At 49.0% G+C, this 22,500-nt stretch overlaps 1 protein-coding gene across 6 annotated transcripts in view; it reads left to right on the top strand.

Moving 5' to 3' along the window:
* The first annotated feature begins 437 nt into the window (after positions 1 to 437).
* pcdh1b (protocadherin 1b) overlaps positions 438 to 22,500 on the top strand; it is a 134,199-nt gene continuing 112,136 nt past the window's right edge. For 2 of the 6 annotated variants that reach the window (XR_014117532.1, XM_035532133.2), the window contains exons 1-3: positions 440 to 1,063; positions 10,289 to 11,114; positions 13,958 to 16,132. Coding sequence is in view for 5 of the 6 variants with exons in the window: in XM_035532133.2 (XP_035388026.1) it covers positions 10,299 to 11,114; positions 13,958 to 16,132 (2,991 nt within the window). In the remaining variant the exon portion in view is untranslated. Of the gene's footprint in view, positions 1,064 to 10,288; positions 11,115 to 13,957; positions 16,133 to 22,500 lie in introns of all 6 variants that reach the window. The other 4 variants (XM_081698916.1, XM_035532134.2, XM_081698915.1 and 1 more) reach the window with 3 other exon arrangements.

Raw genomic sequence — 22,500 nt, 5'->3', positions numbered from 1 at the left:
CCATCCCGTGCACTTTGTGACATTGTGACATGGCTCGGGAGTGTTTTACCTGGGGAAAGACGAAGAGCGCGCTCGTATCCGCGCGGACCGGCGCGGAGATGAGCAACTCTGTGATGTGTGTGAGCGGAGAAGAGAAAAAAAGAGTCTACACAAACACGTCCATCCAGGCTCCACCCCCTCACTGACTGTGTGTGTGCGTGTGTGTGTGGCGAGAGAGAGAGAGAGAGAGAGAGAGAGAGAGAGAGAGAGAGAGAGAGAGAGAGAGAGAGAGAGAGAGAGAGATGGAGAGAGAGAGAGTGCGCGCCCGATAGAGAGAAAGAGCGAAAGAGTGAGAGCGAGAGGGAGAGAGCGAGAGCGAGAGAGAGAGAGAGAAAGAGAGCGAGAGCGAGAGAGAGAGTGAGCGAGAGAGAGCGAGAGAAAGAGAGAGAGAGAGAGAGAGAGAGAGAGAGAGAGAGAGAGAGAGAGAGAGAGAGAGAAAGCGAGAGCGAGAGAGAGAGCGAGAGAGAGAGCGAGACCGAGAGAGCGCAATCGCTAAGAAATCTCTTCACTCTCACATAGGCTGTCCACCGTGCGGACGCGCGAGGTGAGCTGCAGTGAGTCCGGAGCCTCCGCGTTAGTCCGGTTAGGGCGCAGGGCACGCGCGAGGAGCACACTTCAGCTGGACGGTACCGGAGAAAGCCTGGCAAGACTTTATCGCTACCTGGCGCCGCGGCCGATAACTTAAGGAAGTTTTCAAAGGATGCAATGCGAGTAGATGCACGGGAGCTCCGGAGTAACAGCGGGTCGGGGCTTCCTTCGTGCACGAGAGGGAAGACCACCGTCACGAGAGACCAAGTCGCTCTGTGGGTAAAGCTGCGCGGACCCTCCGTCTCTGGGTTGGAAGGATCACCGGCGCGGCGATAGTGGAGGTGCGTGGGCTTCTCGTGGACGGGATTGTGCCGGCGTGACATTTTGGATACCCGAGCGTGTGGGATTAAAGGGCTGCGCGAGGGAGAGGAGACGCAGTTTGCAGCCCGAAACAAACAGCTGAGCCTGGACTACAGAGGAGTTCCGATCCAATAAGGTATCGGTTACCGCGTGGCAGAATTGAATGCTACACCTATTATGGTTAATTAATTCCGGACTCACGACTACGTTTACTTCGCAACGAAGTTGCAAATTAGGATGGGACAGGTTTTATTTCTTAAATCCACTGTGTGTATGTTTGTGTGTGTGTGTGTGTGTGTGTGTGTGTAAGCACTAATTATACCTTCTAATTCTAAAGAACTACTGATGAAAGCAATCTACGTGACCTAACAAGATGTTTTCTACCTCGCGGTCGCTTCAGTGGCTAATTCACTCATTAGTTTTCGCTGCCATGGCTGCACGAGATGGTGCACAGAGCATAACTCGCTCGCGTTCGTGCAAATCTCTCTTTTTAATCACGGGTTTAGTTTATATGCCTGTGGCGGTGAGTAGTTCAGAAGTCACTTGTCGATTTCCAGACAGCCGTAGAGCCCGCTCGCTGGTGAACATGTCGCCCATCTGGTCAATTACATTCCCACTTTGCCTCTTAGAAAGCAGTCTAACGCGCGTTCTCCTTGCGCCTGGCACGGGGGAGTTCCCGCGCAGCTTAGCCTAGGATGAGCTTCTCACGCGAAAATTGCGTCCAGTCTCTTTGATTAATGCTCTTTCGTTATTTCGTTTTGTTGGTCTTCGTGTTTGGATTTGCAATTTATTTTTCCTGACGTTACACAACTTACATCAAATGCATTTTGCCCAAAAACGCGCACACGCGGCGTTATTATTTAAATACTCCAACAATCGTCGTGAAGAGCAACGAAAATCCCAACATTTGCAATAACATGAGCTTTGATTACGCGCTATCTAATTTCGCGTTAGAGATTGCTGGTCTCCTAGACACCTGTTGCTCTGTCCTTTGTGGGCGGCTTGCATTCTTCCCCACCCTTAAAGTGCCCGAGATCCGCACGATGAACAGGGTTGCTCTCCATCTGCCCGCGTCTAACGGGTGCGCTTCGACATCCCCGCCTGCTTCAGGGCCGGTCTCTGTCGAAACATTACCTCATGCCTGCACCAGGAATGGAATCTCGTCTGTCCGGTCGCTCCCGTTCCCCAATGGCTCGTGCCAGTCACGGCAGAAAGTCAAACCTGTTACGCAGGTTTGTGCGCGTGGCGCCGTGCAGAAGCGCGAGTTGGGCTGAAGTTCTGCAGGATAGCGCCGGGGACACTCCAGCTTCATTAGCACGCAAAGCGCCCGGGCGGATGTGAAATCCTGCGGGAGCCCGCGATGACTGCCAATGACCCGGGCTCCTCTCGGCGCGTGAGGACCCGGGTAACACTCGTTTCCCCGCTGCTCGCGCTGCCTCGTCTCGTTTTCTGCACAAATCAGCACGAAGCAGCTTCTAGCCTAATTGATCTTTAACTCCTGTACCCTGCTCGCACACATTTTTATTGATTGTCCTGCGCTGAAATGACTCTTGATGGTCATGCGCAGCTAAGCACGGTGATTTTATTATCTATATAAATTATGTCTATAAATTTACGCACCGACGGAAGCCTATTTAGGTATTGGAGATTGTTAACGAAATAGCCTAATAATACAGGGACTATTGGCAATAAACATGGCACATTCCCTTAGCTGCTGTGTTTCGTGGACAATATATAACCGAAATCATTGAATAAAGTGCGTTCAGTACGTCCGGGTTTAGGAGGCTCCTGTAATAGTATCTGACAGCTCTCTCTCTCTCTCTCTCTCTCTCTCTGTCTCTCTCTCTCTCTCTCTCCCTCCCCGTTCATTCACATGCTATAGCAGTAAGCATAAGGTCGATTTAAGCTGACTGTGCGATTAAACCGACCCTCTTCTATTTGCGTACACCAGACGGATGTTTTTAATTCAAGGAGAGATATCAAATAATCGCCCTCGAACGTGATATAGCTGGCTCCATCTCTCGGAATGAAAAAAAAAAGTCTCCGGTTACGCCACTGAGCCGGACTCATGGCGTTCTCCAAGCAAAAAAAAAAAAAAAAAAAAAAAAAAAGAGGGGGGGGGGGGTAATAAAAGAAAAGAAAAAGGTTGCACGTTACGTAGCTCGGGCCCACCTCTGGCTGAACGGTAATTGCTAAGGCATAGCTTTCCTCAGGCGCGTGTCACGCACAGTAGACTGTCTACTGTCTACAGTCTACAGACTTCCCTGCAGATACGCTCCTGGCTCCTGTGTTCACGCTTCGGCCGAGTGAACCCTACCGCTTGTTTCTTAATGAAGCAGACTGGGCTCACGATTCATCGGAGAAGATAGCATTGCCTGCGTTAAGATTTCCCGTTGCTTTATGGCTCCCTTTTCACGGTATTTTTATTTGCGTCCGTACATTTAATTACGCGCTTTTAAAAACTTTTTGGCTGCACCGTGCCCTGGCCTGTCTTTCTCCTGATTCGTTTGAGGCTGTCGGTCTCATAGCCAAGCACCGGTCTGCGCACAGGAGCCGCGTCCAGCGCTCATGACCTGGCGGTGCTTGGTAAGGTGAGGCTTTGCGGTCAGACGTCTTATCTCCGAGCTTTGAACGTGCTTCCATGGGCTCCTCCGCTCCAGTGTTGCGTTAGCCTTCGTGGGTGGGTTTTTTTTAAATTAATTTATTCTTTTTCCTTATCGTATTTTTAGAGGCGTAAAAGTTGTGTTGAACGGCGACGGTGTGCTGTAATTGTGTTATTTATCCGCTCGTTCTGTAGGCCGGGTTTAATCGAAATCTCATAATCCTTAATCATTAAACGAGTATCACTTACGTTACGTAAGACTCTTTATGCTGTCGTCGTGAAAATTGTAAAGGTGTATGCATTGTAAGTGAGAACATAACAGTGATACTTGACGTGACTCTAGACTCGGTCCCCGTTGACCTCTCCGCATCTGTGTGTGTGTGTGTGTGTGTGTGTGTGACTGGGCCACATGCTGTGTCACAAGTGGGCAGGCGGCAACTATGCCTCTCTGAATCGGGGCGGGGAGGACTAATCTGGCCCCACAATGGCTGACTGAAATAATTAAAGTAATCCTGTGTTCCTGGTGGAAGAGTGCCCGCTGTGAAGGGGTCAGGGGATGTGACGGTCCAAACCACTGGCCAGTTTAGCAGAACAAAGGGGTGTATGAGCTCCATCTGCCCCCCCCCCCCCCCACACACACACACACACACATACACAGACGCCCGCTGGAGGCAGAAAGAAAAACAAAAAACAAAAAAACCCCCGTGTGAACACGGAACGTGGGCTGCGTCATTTCTGAACGCGCTTGCGGAAGAGACGTGTGAGATGAGTAAGAGAGCGGCGTCAGTGCTCGCGCGCGAGAGCGAGAGAGGCCTGTTCCGTGTTCTCCGCGCAGACGTTCTCGCGGATTACATAAGAGAGGGAGCGCGAGCGACACCCACACGCAGCAGAGCGCAGTCGCGTAAAAGGCGTGTGACGAAGGGCGCGGGGACGGCGCGGTGGGCATTAACGCTCGGTCCTGCCTCCTCGTCCTCTCTGGAGTGGTTAATGTGCTTAGTACACTGTAGTAACGCATGTTACGCATTTAAAAGGGGAAGAAAAGCAGGGAATAAAGTCAGCGGGCTGTGTGCCTCTCTCTCTCTCTCTCTCTCTCTCTCTCTCTCTCCCTCCCTCCCTCTCCCCACCACCACTTGTCTGAGCAGAGGAGATGTTGTGCAGTAAAGTGGCTGGCGACACAGATCTGTCCTGCGAGCGGAGTTACACATTAACCTGCCGTCCCCCTGCTAAGTCAATCACGCGTCCGCCGGTGCCTTCCAGAAGGCTCCAGCGTGCTATAAATGTCGCGGCTGGCGTTTAAGCTTTTTATTATTACACGGAGCCGTCTCTCAGCAGCCCAGATCACAGGGGAGGGGCTGGAGCAGTCGTAGCGCTCCAACGAGTTTCTGTTACCATAGTACAGTTTCACCGTGGCTGAACTTTGACCTTACCTCACACTAATAGTGCCAGGTTTGTTTTTAGGCTGTTATTTTTTTGACTTGTTGTGTGTTAGTGTGGGTCAGGGCTGCTAGCTGCTCCCATGGTCCAGTTTCTTAGCTGAAAGGGAAGAATGTGTGTGTGTGTGTGTGGGGGGGGGGGGGGGGGGGGAACTCTGACACAGACAGGTGAGGTCTGCTCTTGTGATGAACTTGTTGTTGCAAGATTTTTCCGGAGGAGACAAAGAGGAAGGAGAGAGAGAGAAATCATACAGCAATTTTAAAGCATGTCAGCGGGGGAGGTTTCAGAATAGTAATTAGCCTGTTAAATCTGTTAACCTCCCTCTGTGCCAACAACACAATGGCCTGGTTGAGTTGTGTGTGTGTGTGTGTGCGCGCGCAAATGTGTGCATGTGTGTCTGGGCGACGAAGAAGATAAAGGGAGGGAAAAGGAGTGTGTGTGTGTGTGTGTGTGTGTGTGTGAGAGTGTGTGTGTGTGTGTGTGTGTGTGTGTGTGAGAGGGAGAGGAAATGGCTATAAAACAGTGGAGGTGGGGAGTGTGGTAGAAAGAACGCAGGTGTGAGGTGAGCAGTGCAGCAGGGTGTGGGCACCACCTCGAATGGAGGCACCGAGTAGCAAAGCTCCGCCGTGGCGTGAGGGACGCGAGCGCTCTGTGAGTAATGCGCAAACAGCCAGGGAAGCTGTTGCTCTCTCACCATCTCGCTCTCGCGCACAGAGACAGCTCCTCTCTCTGCGGCGTGCTTCAGTTCTAGCAGCGAGGTCCAGCTGGCAGCGTAGCAGACAGACCGCGAGACCTCACGCGACCGCGCCGTGGGGGTCCGCGGGGCCACAGGCCTTGCCGGACTGGTCCCACACCATTCCGGCACCGAGGTGGAAGTTCTTGCCTGACTTGACGGCTAAGCTTTGTGACGACATGGCTTCTGAACGAATCTGAGTAGGGGCTGATGGCCTATTGTGATTGAAATGGCCGGACGAGCTCTGTGTGGGTGAGGTTTGGGCGTAGCTCTGAGAAACGGCAGACGGCCTACCAGGCCGGGGTCTGTTAAGACTCTCGTGCATTGTTAAGGGTGTCACACTGATCTCAGTCCTTTTCCATTACAATAGACAGAATAGTGGCCACATTTCAGACCTTCACTACCTCTGCATCTGAAATATTCAGCAACGACAAGCTGGTTATTCTCAAACAGGCTCGTCCAGATGTCTGTTTTTTTTTTTCCTGTTTCCAGGCATGCGCCCTCTTACACACACACACCCACACACACACACCCACACACACACACACACACACAGAGAGCTTGGTGAGAATGTTTCATGGCTAGTGAAGTGTGGGAAAGGATGTGTCTAGCATTCTGAAACCTCTGTGGACTGCACCAGAGTTCCCAGCTTTTACCGACCCTGTAGCACACACAGACCACTTATAGCCCCAGAGAGCAAAGCCATGACAGCTGGGAGACCTGTTCATCATAACAAAAACAAATGTACACACACACACACACACACACACACACACACACACACACACACACACACACACACACACACACACACGTGCACAGCTTGTTTAACAGAAAAAAATATACGACTCTGGCACTTTACATTCAACCACATAAAGCACCTGAAGTGTTGGGTCACATGACTCCTCTGTCTCTCCAGAATCCACACAGCTGCTGTAGGTAGTTTGACGGGTAGTTTGATGGGTAATTTGACAAATAGTTAGCAACATTTGGCTTTTTTTTTCACTTCCTGTGCTTTTAAATAAAGGCTGATTTCATTTTATCTAACTTTCATTTCCACCAAAGACTTGGGTTGAAAAACAAAGAAATGTTGGTATTATCGACAAATTGATAAGTTTGCCATTTAAATTTGGATTCAAAGTTGAGTTTTTGTTCGTTCCTTGTTGTTTTTGAACTGTTAACACTTTTAAATGTTGGGCGTTTAAATAACATGCAAAATACGTATTTTGCACGTAATGCTACAGTGGTTTTGATTGGCTCAGTCATGGGTAAGGGGACATTATCTCCCTGAGCTGAGCTTGCCCCCCTAAGATAGATGCTTTTTGCTTCTATTTCTCACGACGAGGTCTGTTTGGTTTCCCAGCCCTGTCTTCTGTTGCCCTTTGACCCTACAGTGCTGGAGGTCATGGAGTCACAGGGCTTCTTCGCCCAGGTAGGGTCCCTGAGATGAGCTACCGGGGGGGCGTCTTGACACGGAGGGGTCAGAGGGCATTTTGCTACAGAGCCGAGAAGCTCCTCACCTCTTCTCTGCCCCTCATGGCCTAATTATGGTGGGATGAGGGTGACCCAAGAGGACAGCAGACACGGTACTCACTGTAGGCAGCCGCGCGAGGGTGGAGCGGGCGGTGTGAGTGTGTGTGTGTGTGTGAACTGGATCCAGCTGCTATACCTTGATCTCAGGGTCATGGGCTCTGTTACAGAACTGCAGTGTTGTCCAGCAGTAACTGGTGCCTGTGCCCTAAACCTCATTACAGCGCCACAGACACTGCGTACTTATAACCCCTTCAAAACATGTTGGCTGCTTGCTGTTCACTGTCTGAAAGCTGCAACACTGAGGTATGTTGACTGTGGCAGGTGAATTTATGTATGTGTGTATGTATGTATTATGTATATGTATTTATGTATGCATGTTTGTATGTATTATGTATGTATGTGTGTGTGTATTATTAATGCTTCCTCTGTTTTTCAGTCAAACTGTTTCATTTGAATTCCCTTTGCTTCTTTTAGCCGTATCACTGTTGTCTGACCAGTGTTGGACAGTATTGACCAGCTGTTTGGCGCTGATTAAACATGCTTCTGTAACTGGACCCTTAACAAACAGAGTCATTGTTCCTGTTCAAACGATACTGTTCAAATACTACACGGTGAAAACCAGTTTCAGCACCCGTCTGTAAGGAGCCAGCATGGTAGCGCCCACACACGGCCATGTCAAGTCCCGCAAACCTTTTTTATTTATTTTTTATTTACTTCTTAATTTTTTTCAAACACTGCAGTGTGTCTTAGTGGCCTAGCGCTTGGCCTTCGTGTTGTTCTGTGTGTGTGTGTGTGTGTGTGTGTGTGTGTGTTGGGCGTCTCTCTCTGCTGGACACTAATCTAGCAGGCGTGTCTCATTAGCCTGCGGTGGGTTTGCCCTCCCTGGCTCTACGGGGGCCGTCAAAATGAACACAACTGCAACATCAAAGCGCCGGGCCTTTAACCTGAATGGATTAAAAAAGAAGTTTGATTTATTTATTTGATCACACAGCCAAACACAGCGAGCCTCACTCCTGCCCCACCCCTGCATGGGGCTAATGCGCCAGCAAATGGGGAGCCATTTGCTGTGAGTTGTCATCAAAGTCCCCGCTCCCCGACACAGCGTCTGTGTTTCCACACCTCTCCGCCTCCCTCATTTTTCTCTTAACAAAGATTGCGAGGAGCCTGAATATAAAACTGCTGTTCGCTGCGTTAGGTTTTTTTTTTTTTTTTGGACACCTGCGGGTTAAGGGATGAGCAGTGAAGGAAAAATCTCAGATTAACCTCCTGACCCGCCGCCCTCTCTCGCAGCATACGGCTCTGGGAAGAAGTTCACGCCGAAATAGATTACAGCCTGTGGGAAAAGGGGAAAAATGACCAGGATTGGGAATCAGGATCAAAGCAGAATCTAAAATAGCATGCAATAATTCATAATAATGAGCGCAGGTAGGAAAACTAAGGTTGTACTGTGGCCTGTATAGTCTGAGGTTGTACTGTGGGCTGTATAGTCTGAGGTTGTACTGTGGCCTGTATAGCCTGAGGTTGTACTGTGGTCTGTATAGTCTGAGGTTGTACTGTGGCCTGTATAGTCTGTGGTTGTACTGTGGTCTGTATAGTCTGAGGTTGTACTGTGGTCTGTATAGTCTGAGGTTGTACTGTGGCCTATATAGTCTGTGGTTGTACTGTGGCCTGTATAGTCTGTGGTTGTACTGTGGTCTGTATAGTCAGAGGTTGTACTGTGGTCTGTATAGTCTGAGGTTTTACTGTGGTCTGTATAGTCTGAGGTTGTACTGTGGGCTGTATAATCTGAGGTTTTACTGTTGTCTGTATAGTCTGTGGTTGTACTGTGGTCTGTATAGTCTGAGGTTGTACCGTGGCCTGTATAGTCTGTGGTTGTACTATGGCCTGTATAGTCTGTGGTTGTACTGTGGTCTGTATAGTCAGAAGTTGTACTGTGGTCTGTATAGTCTGAGGTTTTACTGTGGTCTGTATAGTCTGAGGTTGTACTGTGGGCTGTATAGTCTGTGGTTTTACTGTGGCCTGTATAATCTGAGGTTGTACTGTGGCCTGTATAATCTGTGGTTGTACTGTGGTCTGTATAGTCTGTGGTTGTACTGTGGGCTGTATAGCCTGAGGTTGTACTGTGGCTTGTATAGTCAGTGGTTTTACTGTGACCTGTATAATCTGAGGTTGTACTGTGGACTGTATAATCTGAGGTTGTACTGTGGGCTGTATAGTCTGGGGTGGTAATGTGGCCTGTATAGTCTGTGGTTGTACCGTGGCCTGTATAGTCTGTGGTTGTACCGTGGCCTGTATAGTCTGTGGTTTTACTGTGGCCTGTATAATCTGAGGTTGTACTGTGGACTGTATAATCTGAGGTTGTACTGTGGGCTGTATAATCTGAGGTGGTACTGTGGCCTGTATAATCTGAGGTGGTACTGTGGCCTGTATAATCTGAGGTGGTACTGTGGGCTATATAGTCTGAGGAAATATAGCCACTGATGAGTCTGCGGTGGTTTACAAAACTACTCTTGATATTGGCACCAAATATGAGGTTTTCTGACACATCAAGAAGAGGGAAAATTAGTGAAAAATCCTGAGATTTCACTGCTTACATCCTCTCTCTCTCTCTCTCTCTCTCTCTCTCTCTCTCTCACACACACACACACACACACACACAACTCCTTCCTTTTCTCTCTGCCTTACTCTCTCTTCTTGCCACCCTGTGTAGTTATCTGACACTGTTACAGCAGGTGCTGGTGTTACTGTGTAGTTACCTGACACTGTTACAGCAGGTTCTGGCTTTAATGGCTTTGTGGACTGGACATGGTGTGAACTTTGTGAGAAGAAGGTTGCACGGAAGTAATTGTGTGTGACGTGTTCCACTCCTCACAAGGGCTGAGATTTACAGTACATTAAAAAGATCAATCAGGAATCCCAGAGAATTAGCATCTCCAAATCCTGTGCCAGACCATTTTAAAAGGTTCCTTTGAGGGTCAGTGCTCTAGACCTCTCTAACATTGTGTGTGTGTGTGTGTGTGTGTGTGTGTGTGTGTGTGTGTGTGTGTGTGTTTCTGCAGCAACAGTCAGATGTTGGGCCAGGGTATGGGGTTGCTGTGGGGAGGAGTTCTGGGGTGGTTTACACTCCTCTTCTTCTCCTACGGCTCCTCCACCGTCTCCATCCTGTACCAGCTGCGTGAGGAGCGCCCGCCCAACACGCAGGTGGGGAGCCTCGCGTCCGACCAGGGCCTGCCCGACTCCGGCCACCTGTACAAGCTGGAGGTGGGCGCCCCTTACCTGCGAGTGGACGGAAAGACGGGGGAGATTTACACCACCGAGATCCCGATAGACCGCGAGACGCTGAAGGACTGCCGCAGCCTGTTCGAGGGGGAGCCTTGCTACCTGGAGTTCGAGGTGTCCATCACCGATCTGATGAAGGGCTCGGCCCCGCGCCTCATCGAGGGCCGCATCGAGATCCAGGACGAGAACGACAACACTCCACAGTTCCCCTCCCCCATCCTGTCTCTGTCCATTCCCGAGAACACCCACGTGGGGGCACTCTTCCCCATCCCGCTGGCCACCGACAAGGACGCCGGCACCAACGGCATCGCGGAATATTCCCTCACGCCAGCCCCCGACACCGGCAGCCTTTTCAGCCTGCAGGTGGCCGAGAACTCGGACGAGAAGGTGCCCCAGCTCATCGTCCTGGGCAACCTGGACCGTGAGCTGCGTGACTCCTACGACCTGAACATAAAGGTGGTGGATGGAGGCGAGCCTCCTCGCCAGAGCAGCGCGCTGCTCAGGGTCACCGTCACCGACACCAACGACAACGTGCCAAAGTTTGAGCGCTCGCACTACGAGGGCGAGATGCCCGAGAACAGCCCAGTGGGCCACTCCGTCCTACAGGTATAACCTCCTCCGCTCAGGGGGCATGCGGGGTGACGCCATGCACGATGCCACCGTCAGAACGGCAGTGGCGGAATTACAGACGGCAGCCGTCTATCCTCAAAACACATCAGCTGGGTGTAGGCGATTTGGCCACAAGAATATATCACGATACTTTTCAATGATTTTCATGATAAATGGCAATAAATTATAGAAGAAAGGCACAGTAAAACAGTAGTGCCACATTTAAATCGGACCTGTGAGCGCAGTGACATTTTAATTCAATGTTTATAAAAACTGTTTGAACAGGAACTGGAGAATTATTGAAACAAGTGAAAAAATAAATAAATGAACAAAACGTCATAGTCATATTTATAGTGTAATATTTAATTAGCTACTTGTTACTATGCCTCTGTAACAGTACTGCACACTGGCACGCTGTTGGCTAACTGTGATTTAATTGAACATGGTTAGCCAGTGATACTGCAGGTACTGATACATGATCTGCTACAAAAAAAAAAAAGCATGCAGTGATTTATTTTAATTTATTGCAGTATTAATAACATATTGTAATTTTCCCACCACAAACGTCAACTGTCAGACAGAAAAAGGCAGTAATATATCCAGACTGACCATATCCCGACAGACCTGTTACCTCATGCTTCCGCTATGGGCAGTAGACACTATGAACACAGTGCCACCCCCCCGGCCCACCCATAACGTCTCCTGTCTGATCCCCCGGTTGTCAGCGAGGGAGTGTTAAACCTGTCAGCAGGTGTGTGTTATGTTAAACCGAAGCACGGTAAGAGTGAGTGACAGAGGAGTTAGTTTGACAGCTGAGGTAATCTCTGCCACGCTGAGTTCCTGCTCCTGTCTCAACCCTCCACACCTCACAACCCCCCACCGCAAGGCAAGGGCTGTCTGCATAGCGCTTACGTACCCAGACGATCGACCCGCTTCTCACGTTTCCTTTAAACACTCGCTTCCCAAACCAGACGTCAGGCATGCAGTAGGAGTGCGGGACTGCTCCGCGTTCAACCGCAGCAAAAGTGCGGCCGCTCCAGATGCCAGCCGAGGAGTCTGGACGCTTTCCAAAAGCAATCGAAACAAGTGTTCACGCATAAAATTGTTTTAAAGACTGTTGATCTCCCAGTCAACAATTAATCCTCTCAGCTAAGTTGCTTTGAAAGAGCATGTCAAGTGATTCCATCCTCACCCCCCCCCCCCCCCCAACCAAGGCCTTCTAATCGCTCGTACGAGCTGTGGAGATATACGCAGTCTTGGTATTAAAAATGCTTAATTTCATGATTTCAGCGAACTAGACACATTGATGAAATATTTTAGTTCGTCGAGTGTGATGCTCGTCAACTGCAAATGAGGTGAAATAGGTTGCCAGCTTGGTGGATGAAGCAGAGTGGGTCATATAGAAGAAATAATATCTTAAGCCTTACGAATAATCTCACGGCTGCTCCAGAACCGGGTTACGTGCTCATGACCTGAACGCTGTCTCCCTCAGGGGCTAGAGAGACAGAGACAGCCAACAGAAACAGTAACTAGTGAAGAAATGGCTTCGACATTTACACTGTTTAGTCTCGCGGACAAGAACATGGCAAAAAGATTCTACTGAAGAACAGAAATCACCAACAAGACCACATGACCTTCGGGTGAAATTAAACGCAGCAAACACGTTTGGATTGTATTCTCAACTGACCGACGGCATGTGTTAATGGTGCAAATTTATACAAATTTAAAAGCAGTTTATGTTATCTTGTAAATGAATGCCTTCATAGAGCTGGAGTCATTAGGGAGTGCTGTCCTTTTCAAGGCCGGTTGGTCAGTGTTAGAGAGTTGATCCCTTTCCCGCTGATGTGTTTTAACCTTGCTTAGTGGTGCTAATGGCACTAAGAATCACAAACTATTTAGAAGCCAGAGCAGAACCACTAAAAGGGACTTGACATCTATTCCCCGCAAAGCCCTGCTGATTTATTAATTAGCCTAATGCACTTTTAGGATGAGCTGTCACGTCCTTTGCTGGGAGTATGAGGTATGCCGTTGGCACAGATTACAAACTGTGGACCAGCCCTTCTGATTGGTCCTGATGGCATCGCCCCTGGCACTGCAATGGCACTCCTTATGCCAGTGCCATTTAATAATGTGAAAACCGAGCGTTCTGCCTCATTTGGCAATGGCATGTCACTGATTTGAGTGACACTACGAAGATTTGGGTTTTAGGTGGCTGTTGTCCACTTTGGAGAAGGCAGGCAAAGCTATTTTCTTTTCTTACACGGTGTTAAATGGAAAAATAATCCACCCTTAACCCTTTGAGATCTGCCAGATAGGTGACTTGGTATTTTGTCTTACACAGGTGGGAAAGACAGGAAGATATTCCTTGTTTTTTAACACCAACATTCACTAATCACATTGTAAATACTCATAGTTTTGATTTATTAACTTGCTCATTATCGATCAAATTAAACCGGGACATTAGCTCGAATTAATGTGACACCAAACCAACACTAACGTGATTAAATCCTACTGTGGAATCAACGGCCTTGTTAGAGTTTGTCATTTTTTATTCTTTACATTCATCAGTCGTGTTTGATAATGGATTGTTCTTAAAGGTTACTTCAGTGTTAAATCTAGTATAAACAGTTTTATTCAGCACTGAGGGTGGTGGTTCGACAGTGATTTTGTCAAGTGCTTGTTTTTAGAGTTTCAACCAAAAATTACTGACCATAGACTTCCCCAAAGCATAAAAATGACTCCCCAAAAAATCATTTTAAACTACTTTGAATACTCCATAAAAGTGGCTCATCTTGACAGTGCACATTTATTTTATGTTCTTCCTCTGTGCTTTGTACTAGGTGAAGGCCAATGACTCAGACATGGGGGCTAACGGTGAGGTGACGTACACTCTTTACCAACCACCCTCCACCGTGCAACGTCTCCTAAGCATCGACCGGAACACTGGCATCGTCTTCGTCAAGGGCTCGGTGGACCGTGAAGAAGTCAGCCAGCTGAAGTTCTACGTCCAAGCCAGGGACAATGGCCCCCAGGCCAAAAGCTCCAAAGTCTTAGTAACCATCGTGGTGAAGGACAAGAACGATAACTCGCCGTCTATCAGAATCCGTGAATTCGGCTTGGTGGCACACAAGGATGGGATAGCCAACATCTCAGAGGACATGCCAGTGGGCACGGCTGTGGCCCTGGTGGAGGTGTCGGACCGGGATGAAGGCGAGAATGCCGTGGTGACCTGCGTGGTGGCGGGAGACGTGCCCTTCCAGCTCCGCTCGGCCTCGGACACTGGGAGCAAGCGGAAGTACTTCCTCCAGACCACCACGTCACTGGATTACGAGCGGATCAAGGAGTACCGGATTGAGATTGTAGCTGTCGACTCGGGCAATCCTGCCCTGTCCAGCACCAACTCCCTCAAGGTCCAGGTGACGGACATAAATGACAACTCTCCGATCTTCTCCCCTTCGCTGTATGAAGTGGACTTTTCAGAGGAGAACCAGCCAGGCGACAGAGTGCTGGACGTGGTGGCCACGGACGCCGACAGCGGCACCAATGCCGAGCTGATATACAACATCATCTCAGACTCCTCCACCAAGGGGCTGTTCGAGATTGACCGCAACACGGGAGAAGTCCACGTGATGAACCAACTGGACCGAGAGCACAGGGAGCACTATGAGTTTCAAGTGGAGGCCATCGACAAAGGCGTGCCCAGTCTGAGGGGCACGGCGACGGTTATGGTCAGGGTCCTCGATCGCAACGACAACGACCCCAAGTTTATGCTGAACGGCTACAGCTTCTCTGTGATGGAAAACATGCCCCCTCACAGCCCCGTCGGCATGGTGACCGTCCTTGACGCAGACAAGGGCGACAATGCTGTCGTGCATCTGTCTGTGGAACCCGACAACGGCAAGTTCATGATCCAGAACGGAACGGGAACCATCCTTTCCAGCATCTCCTTTGACAGGGAGAAGGAGAGCACCTACACGTTCCGCCTGAAGGCTGTGGATGGCGGCGACCCTCCTCGCTCCTCCTACGTAGGCATCACCATCAATGTCCTGGATGAGAACGACAACGCCCCGTATGTCACCAAGCCCGCCAACTCCTCCTACAAGTTCCTGAAGCCTCTGACCAGCCCAGACACGCGGGTTGAGCAGGTCGAGGCCGAGGACATTGACATGGGCCTGAACGCTGAGCTGGTGTTCAGCATCACGGGAGGGAACCCCCACGGGCTCTTCCACATCTCCTCCACGGACGGCGAGATCACCCTCGCCAAAGAGTTCACCCGCAAGCACAACGGCCTCCATCGCCTTGTGGTGAAGGTCAGCGACAAGGGAAAGCCCTCCCGTCACACCACCGCACTGGTCCACATCTTCGTGAACGAGACCGTCGGCAATGTGTCCGTGGTGGAGTCGTTGGTCGGCCACAGCCTCTATACACCCCTGGACAGGGACATCGCCGGCGATCCCGACTACATGCGTGTCCAGCGCAGCAACATCCTCTACGGAAGCCTGGCAGGAATCGCGGGCGTCATCCTGGTCATCGTGGCAGTGGTGGTGATCAGGCACCGCCTGCAGAAGGAGGCCAAAAGCGGCTATCAGGCAGGCAAGAAGGAGACCAAGGACCTGTACACCCCTAAACAGGGGCCCAAGACTGGGAAGGGCAAGAAAGGGAAGAAGGGAAAGGCCCCAAAGCCAAGCAAACCCCTGGAGGAAGACGAGGAGGCCAGCCTTCAGAAGGGCCTCAAGTTCAACCTCATGAACGACAGCGACAGCCCCAGAATCCACCTGCCCCTGAACTACCCCCCTGGGAGCCCTGACCTAGGTCGCCACTACCGCTCCAACTCCCCCCTGCCCTCCATTCAGCTGCAGCCTCAGTCGCCCTCTGCCTCGAAGAAGCACCAGGCGGTGCAGGACCTACCCGCCACCAACACCTTCGTGGGGACCGGCGACAACAACTCCACCGGTTCCGACCAGTACTCGGATTACAGCTACAAGACCAACCCACCGAAATACACCACCAAACAGGTAGGAGACCACTTTCCGAGCATGTCAGGGTACCACAGCACAGCGTACCGCACCAACATGACGTGGACTAACGGCATATATTGAAAGCGGGAAAAGTAAAGGGCAAACCAAAGCTGCACTGTCACATGACACTAGCTAGGCACAAGATATGTCACATGATCACCATGCGCTAATGTCAAGGGGCTTGTTTTAAACATGTTTTTCTTTGTGTTAAATTCCATAGAATGTCAAATTAATTTTACTGCAAAATGCTGCATCTGTTTTAACCATTCACATATCCTTTTATATTTTTTTTCTATTGATTTTTTTAAAAATGAAGGATACAACCCTAACACTGTTTTATTTGAAGTCTGGATGAATTTCTAGATGCTTTTGTTCATTTTTACAATACTTTCACTGTTCCTCTAGTCGTTATAACCACTGAATCAAGGAACTGTGTTTTGTAAAAGGGGCCAAAAAGCAAGTGGCGAGGTGAACAGGTTGAAGGAAGCACAATTAACACAAGTCCTTTTGCACTCTGTCTTTGAAAAACGACTTTAATTACTTGGTCTTCATTTTGTTGGAGCCAGAGTAAATTGTTTGCACAGATTAATGGCAGGTAATTCCAGCTCCTCTTCTCACTATCCTTCTGTCCTGAGCGCACACACACACACACACACACACACACACACACACACACACACACACACACACACACGAACACGAACATATATGCACACATGCACACACACACAGGGTTGTTTTATAGGACTCAGAATCGGTGAGGACTGTCTTCTCACTATCCTTCTGTCCTGAGCGTACACACACACACACACACACACACACACACACACACACACACACACACACACACACACGAACACGAACATATATGCACACATGCACGCACACACACACACACACACACGAACACGAACATATATGCACACATGCACACACACACACACACGAACACGAACATATATGCACACATGCACGCGCACACACACACACACACACACATGAACACGAACATATATGCACACATGCACACACACACACACACACACACACACGTTGTTTTATAGGACTCAGAATCGGTGAGGACTGTTTGTGGTTGTCCCAGCGTATGTGATATGAATCTCGGGCTTTTACTGCCGAGCTATGAATATTGAAGACACAATGGCACAGTGCTCTTTGCACAGAAAGAACAAACCAAAAATAAACAATTATTGTTTGTTGGACCCAATTAGTGGCGCCGGAGACAATCACAAGGAAGGAATTTTCTTTACTTTTTTTGCGAACTGTACATATGTTAATAACCAGCAATTTTTGTTGTTGTTTATTTGTTCATCATGTGGTTGTTTTGAGTTCTGTCCCGGTCATGCGCTGTCCCCAGTTAGGTCACTGTGCCGCACAGAGGATGAGGAATCTTTTTTTGCATTCTCAGGACATAGCAAGTCCAAATGCATGAGGTTTGTGTCCATGCATATGTGTGAGTATACACAAGGCCTTGCTCTCAGAGGTGATGTGAAGGCAGGTTTACCTGAGCGGGTTAAGGTGAGTTTGTGTCGGTGATGGGGGGGGAGGGTTGTTATCATCTCTTGTCTCAGTGAGCTACCGGAAGCCCATGGCAAATATATGAAGGTAACTGAGTATGCACTGTGCGGTGAGAAAGGTTTATTCATCGTACACACATGCACACACTTGTGCATACGTGTCTGAAGCTACTGGGCACAGGAAAACAAGCGTACACACACACACGTTTGTGTATGTTGAATGGATCTATGTGTACCGTGTGTACCCGTTTGTGAACTGAACTGATTTTAAAATGCTGTCACATCATCTTTATTCCATTTGGTCATCATGTGATTTCTTTTACTGTTTTATATAATTTCCTTAATAATTCATTATATTCTGTATGTTGCAGTCAATATAATTGTACATAAGTCTTTTTTTTAATATAATTAAGAACAAGTTTTATTTCAATAAAAATGTCTTGAACATGTTCAAATTCAGATCTGGTTGTGCATTTGTGGACTGGATATAGTAAAGCAGTGATATTGGTTGCCGTGACATCTGCAAATGGAAAAAAAGAAAGCTCGAGTCACCATACATTTTACATTGAAATGACTTAAGTTACATTTTACATTGAAATGACTTAAGTTACATTTTTCATTGAAATGACTTAAGTTACATTTTTCATTTAAATGACTTGTTACATTTTAATTTTTTTTTTTGTCCAAAACATTTTTCTTTTATTTGACTCAGTTCATTGGCACCACTGAATTGTATCAGCTTTCAAACTCTCACACATCAAATTCTTCTTCTTTATGATGACTTGTAAAACACTGTTGCCTGAACCTTTGTGCAGTGTTACTGTTGGCACATCTGCAAATCATTAACCAAAACGCTAACTGGAATTCAAATAAGTCACATTCACTTATCTGGATAAGTTACACTGATACAAGGAGCTCATTAGATAGGTTGCATTTAGCATTTTAGGTTAGATACAGTAGGTTACATATAATCTCAGATATTTTCTTTCTGCACCACACTGACACTGAAGCATTGTGGCTGCTCGTGTTGTTCGCGTTGCAGTTGTTGGGGTCGGCGTCGTCGTGCCAACGGAGGGTAAAGGCCCTCCTGCACTGTGTGGGGTTTCTGTTTTGATTCATTCATGTCAAACATGACAAAAACATTCATGTTTGCAGAGGGCCTGAATGGCAGGCTGGCCTGTCTGTGTGTGTGTGTGTGTGTGTGTGTGGTGTGGGGGTCGGGTGTAGAGTGGTTCAGGGAAAGGATGTCAAAGCTGTTGTTCTTTTTTTTGTGTGATTCAATTGGCTCCTTGTATGCCGATGGCAAATCTTGCTCCTGAAAACAACACACACACACAGACAAACACACGCACACACACACACACACACACACACACACACACAGACATACACATGCGCACACACACACACACACACACACACACACACACTGTTGTTTTCTCTCTCCTGTCCTCAACAACTATTGAAATTCTAGTAGCGACTTCACTTCTTAAGAACCGCTGATTCTGCCCTCTGCTTGCACCGTTGTCATGGAAACGGAATGACCAGTGTGCATGTGTGTGTGCCTATGTGTGATGTGTGTGTGTGTGTGGATGTGGGTATGTGGTGTGTGTGATGTGGTTATGTGGTGTGTGTGATGTGTGTGTGTGTGGATGTGGGTATGTGGTGTGTGTGATGTGGGTATGTGGTGTGTGTGTGTGTGTGTGGATGTGGGTATGTGGTGTGTGTGATGTGGGTATGTGGTGTGTGTGATGTGTGTGTGTGTGGATGTGGGTATGTGGTGTGTGTGTGTGTGTGGATGTGGGTATGTGGTGTGTGTGGGGGGGGGTTGCTGAGTCACAGGCTGCCAGGGTTCAGATGGCAAAGAACACTAAGATTGTGGAAACAGATAAAAGGAATGGAAAATAATATGTGGCTATTACAGAGTGAGAGACTAGACCACGCGCAGTCCACATTATTTCATATTCTTCCATTTCCCGCTGTCCGTCACGCAGTCACAGATGTAAAAGAGCGCCGTGCCTTGACTCCGCCATGTCTCCTCTTAGCGCTACACTCTCAAAGGACCCTGCACTATTAAAACATGTCATTGCTCAACAGTCTGTGGTTGTGACTGTGAACGATGCCGTAGTTTGCCAGCAGGTCCACACCTTTTTACACCACCAACAACACAAACCAAACAATACCGCAGTGTCATTACAATACGTGTAAAGGTACACAGGGGTGACGAGTGCGAAGCGCAGTGCGCATATGTAATGGGGTCTGTCACCCCACCGCCCCCGCTGTAAACGGGCGCTCTGGTGGGCCTGTTGCTCTGGGCGCTGGAGGGAATGTAGCGCGCGCCACAGCCTGACTGGAGACCCTTCACCATAAGACTTGTGGCCCCGTGACCTTCTGAGCCCCAGAGATGACGTCGCGCTCGTGTGGCCTTTAGAGGTGCGCTTTCTTGCAAAAAAGAAATAAACAAAAAAGGGCGCAGGATGCGATTATGTCCGTCTTAGAATCACTCTGCAAACTGTCACGTCCAGCGCCGGTGACTACGCAGATCCGCCTCGCCCCTGCATTAATCACTCACCTGTTCCCTCATTTATGACTTCCCCATATAAACGTGGCCACGTGTGTCTCTCCGCCCAACCGCAGTAGTAGATCAGTAGGCCCAATGATGCACGGAGCGACGGCGCGCCATGGGCTTCGTCTTTGAGTAACAGCGTGAGCGAGGACTGCGCGCTCCCACATGTTCCCGTCACGTTTGCTCTGAGAATAAACTCGTGCGCCAGTCCGTATGGACACGTGGCGAAACGAGCTTCCTCGTGCCACCATCAAAAGGCGTTTGTTGCGCGCGATCCGTCGGACCGGGGGCAAAGCGACAGCGCCTGACATCTGGAGCGCGCGCTACCTGTTGTCATTTTTAGTGACAAGAAACTGATGGTGTCGTCCCCGCGTGCCCCTGCCGCGGCGCACGTAAAGCGAGAGAAGAAAAGCGGACTAACGGGAGTAACGTTGAAGGCATTTAACGCTGAAAAATGTTAATTAAGAAAAAAAAAAAAAGATAACATTTAAACAGAAAAAAACCTCTCACTCTTTCGTTGATGCTCGTTGCTTGACGCTAATTCGTCAAACTCTCTCTCTCTCTCTCTCTCTCTCTCTCTCTCTCTCTCTCTCTCTCTCTCAATAAAGGTAGTGTGGCTATAATCATACAGAGAAAGTGTTTTGGTAAAGCAGGGACCGTTATGCAAATGCACCGTGCGCTCTCAGCAGTGGTCAGGCTTTGGCGGATCCCGGTCTCGCCGTAGCCGCCGTTGGCGTCGTTATCTCGTCGGTGTGAGCACCTTTTGCGCCTTGAAATAAACAAACGGGAGCCTTCCTTCGGCTAATCCTTCATCAGGTAGAGAGTCCCGACAGCAATTTACACTTGTGACTCATCAGGAGAGTGGGAGGCAAGAGGACAAGGGAACGGGAGACTCGTTTCAGAGGAACTGACGGAATAACAAGTAACTCGCCTCTTTTGAATTCTGCACGTGTTATCACTGACAGTGCGGGGCTAATTAAAAGAAAAATGCAACTAATGTGAAGTGGCAGAATGATAGTAATGGATTTTACTCTACCCCGCCCCTCTTTATTCCGATGTGATTGGCTGGTAAGGCTTTCTGAGACCCCCCCGTCCCTGAGAGCAGGACCCTGATGGTTTCTCCTGCGACGTCATCACGGGGTTAGACTCGCGGAAAGCTGAGCTCGCCCGAGCCACGCTCCGGTCGGAAACTGCGTGCGTAACCAAGGGAGACGCAGGCCTGCTATGGGGTTTCAGAAGGGACGGCAGCATGAGCGTAATTAGACACGTCACACATCTCCGCGGCTGCTTACGGCTCCCCGTGGCGCCGACTAATTATCGGCAGGCAGCCGACAGCCTGGCCTTTAGATTAAAGGGTGGTTTGGGGGTGATTCGTGGGTGATTTAGGGTCTCAGCAAAGTGTTTTGTATTTGATGCTCTACCCTCAATGATTGATTGATTTTTTTTTTCCCATAGCACTAAAACGACTTTTTTTTTTTTTTTTTGTGAGTGTGTGTACGTGTGTTTATGTGGAATGGTCTGTGTCCTTAGGGTTAAGTGTGATGACAGCACCACAGAGATCGGAAGATCTTCACAGACATACGGACACAAAAGAGCCTTTTTAAAAAGTGTTTTTAAAATACAGCACTGTAATTTGTAAATTCCTTGGAGCAAATCACTCAGCGCAGCAAAATAACTTCAATTTTGTGTGTGTCTGTGTGTGTGTGTGTGTGTGTGTGCGCGCGTTCGTGCGCATACACAAAGCTGTACTTCTTCGCTCAAAGGGAGTGATAAGAACGCATGCACACACATCTATCCCCACAGGTGAGGTGTGTGTGTGTGTGTGTGTGTGTGTGTGTGTGTGTGTGTGTGTGTGTGTGTGTGTGTGTGTGTTCTGAGGGCTCCTGTCAGCCTCATAATAAGGCCTGTCTGATTCAGAGGAAGGTCGGATCCCTTAGCCTTCCACGCTACATCACTGGGGCCATATAAGCAGACCTGATGAGCAGTGTGTGGTGAGTTCAGCACAGGGTGAGCTGGAGCCGCATCCTGTCTGTCCGTAGCTGACCTTTCAGCTCCGATGGGCCCTGGGGCCACGAGAGGGGCTCTGCTGGGACACGCGTTTACTCTAATGACTCATGACTAGCGGTTAGCGGTTTTAGAGCAGAGTGTTTGTGATCAGGTGTTCATAGAGCAGAGGGCAGAGGGGCTCCCACACCCCTGGAAGCGGTTAGACATGAGTGCACATACACACACACAAATAAATACACCCCCCTTCTCTTCTCACT

This window comes from Electrophorus electricus, chromosome 16 (assembly GCF_041902795.1).
Source record: "Electrophorus electricus isolate QZ-2024a chromosome 16, ASM4190279v1, whole genome shotgun sequence".
Taxonomy (NCBI): Eukaryota; Metazoa; Chordata; class Actinopteri; order Gymnotiformes; family Gymnotidae; genus Electrophorus; species Electrophorus electricus.
This window is presented reverse-complemented; position numbering and strand designations above follow the sequence as displayed.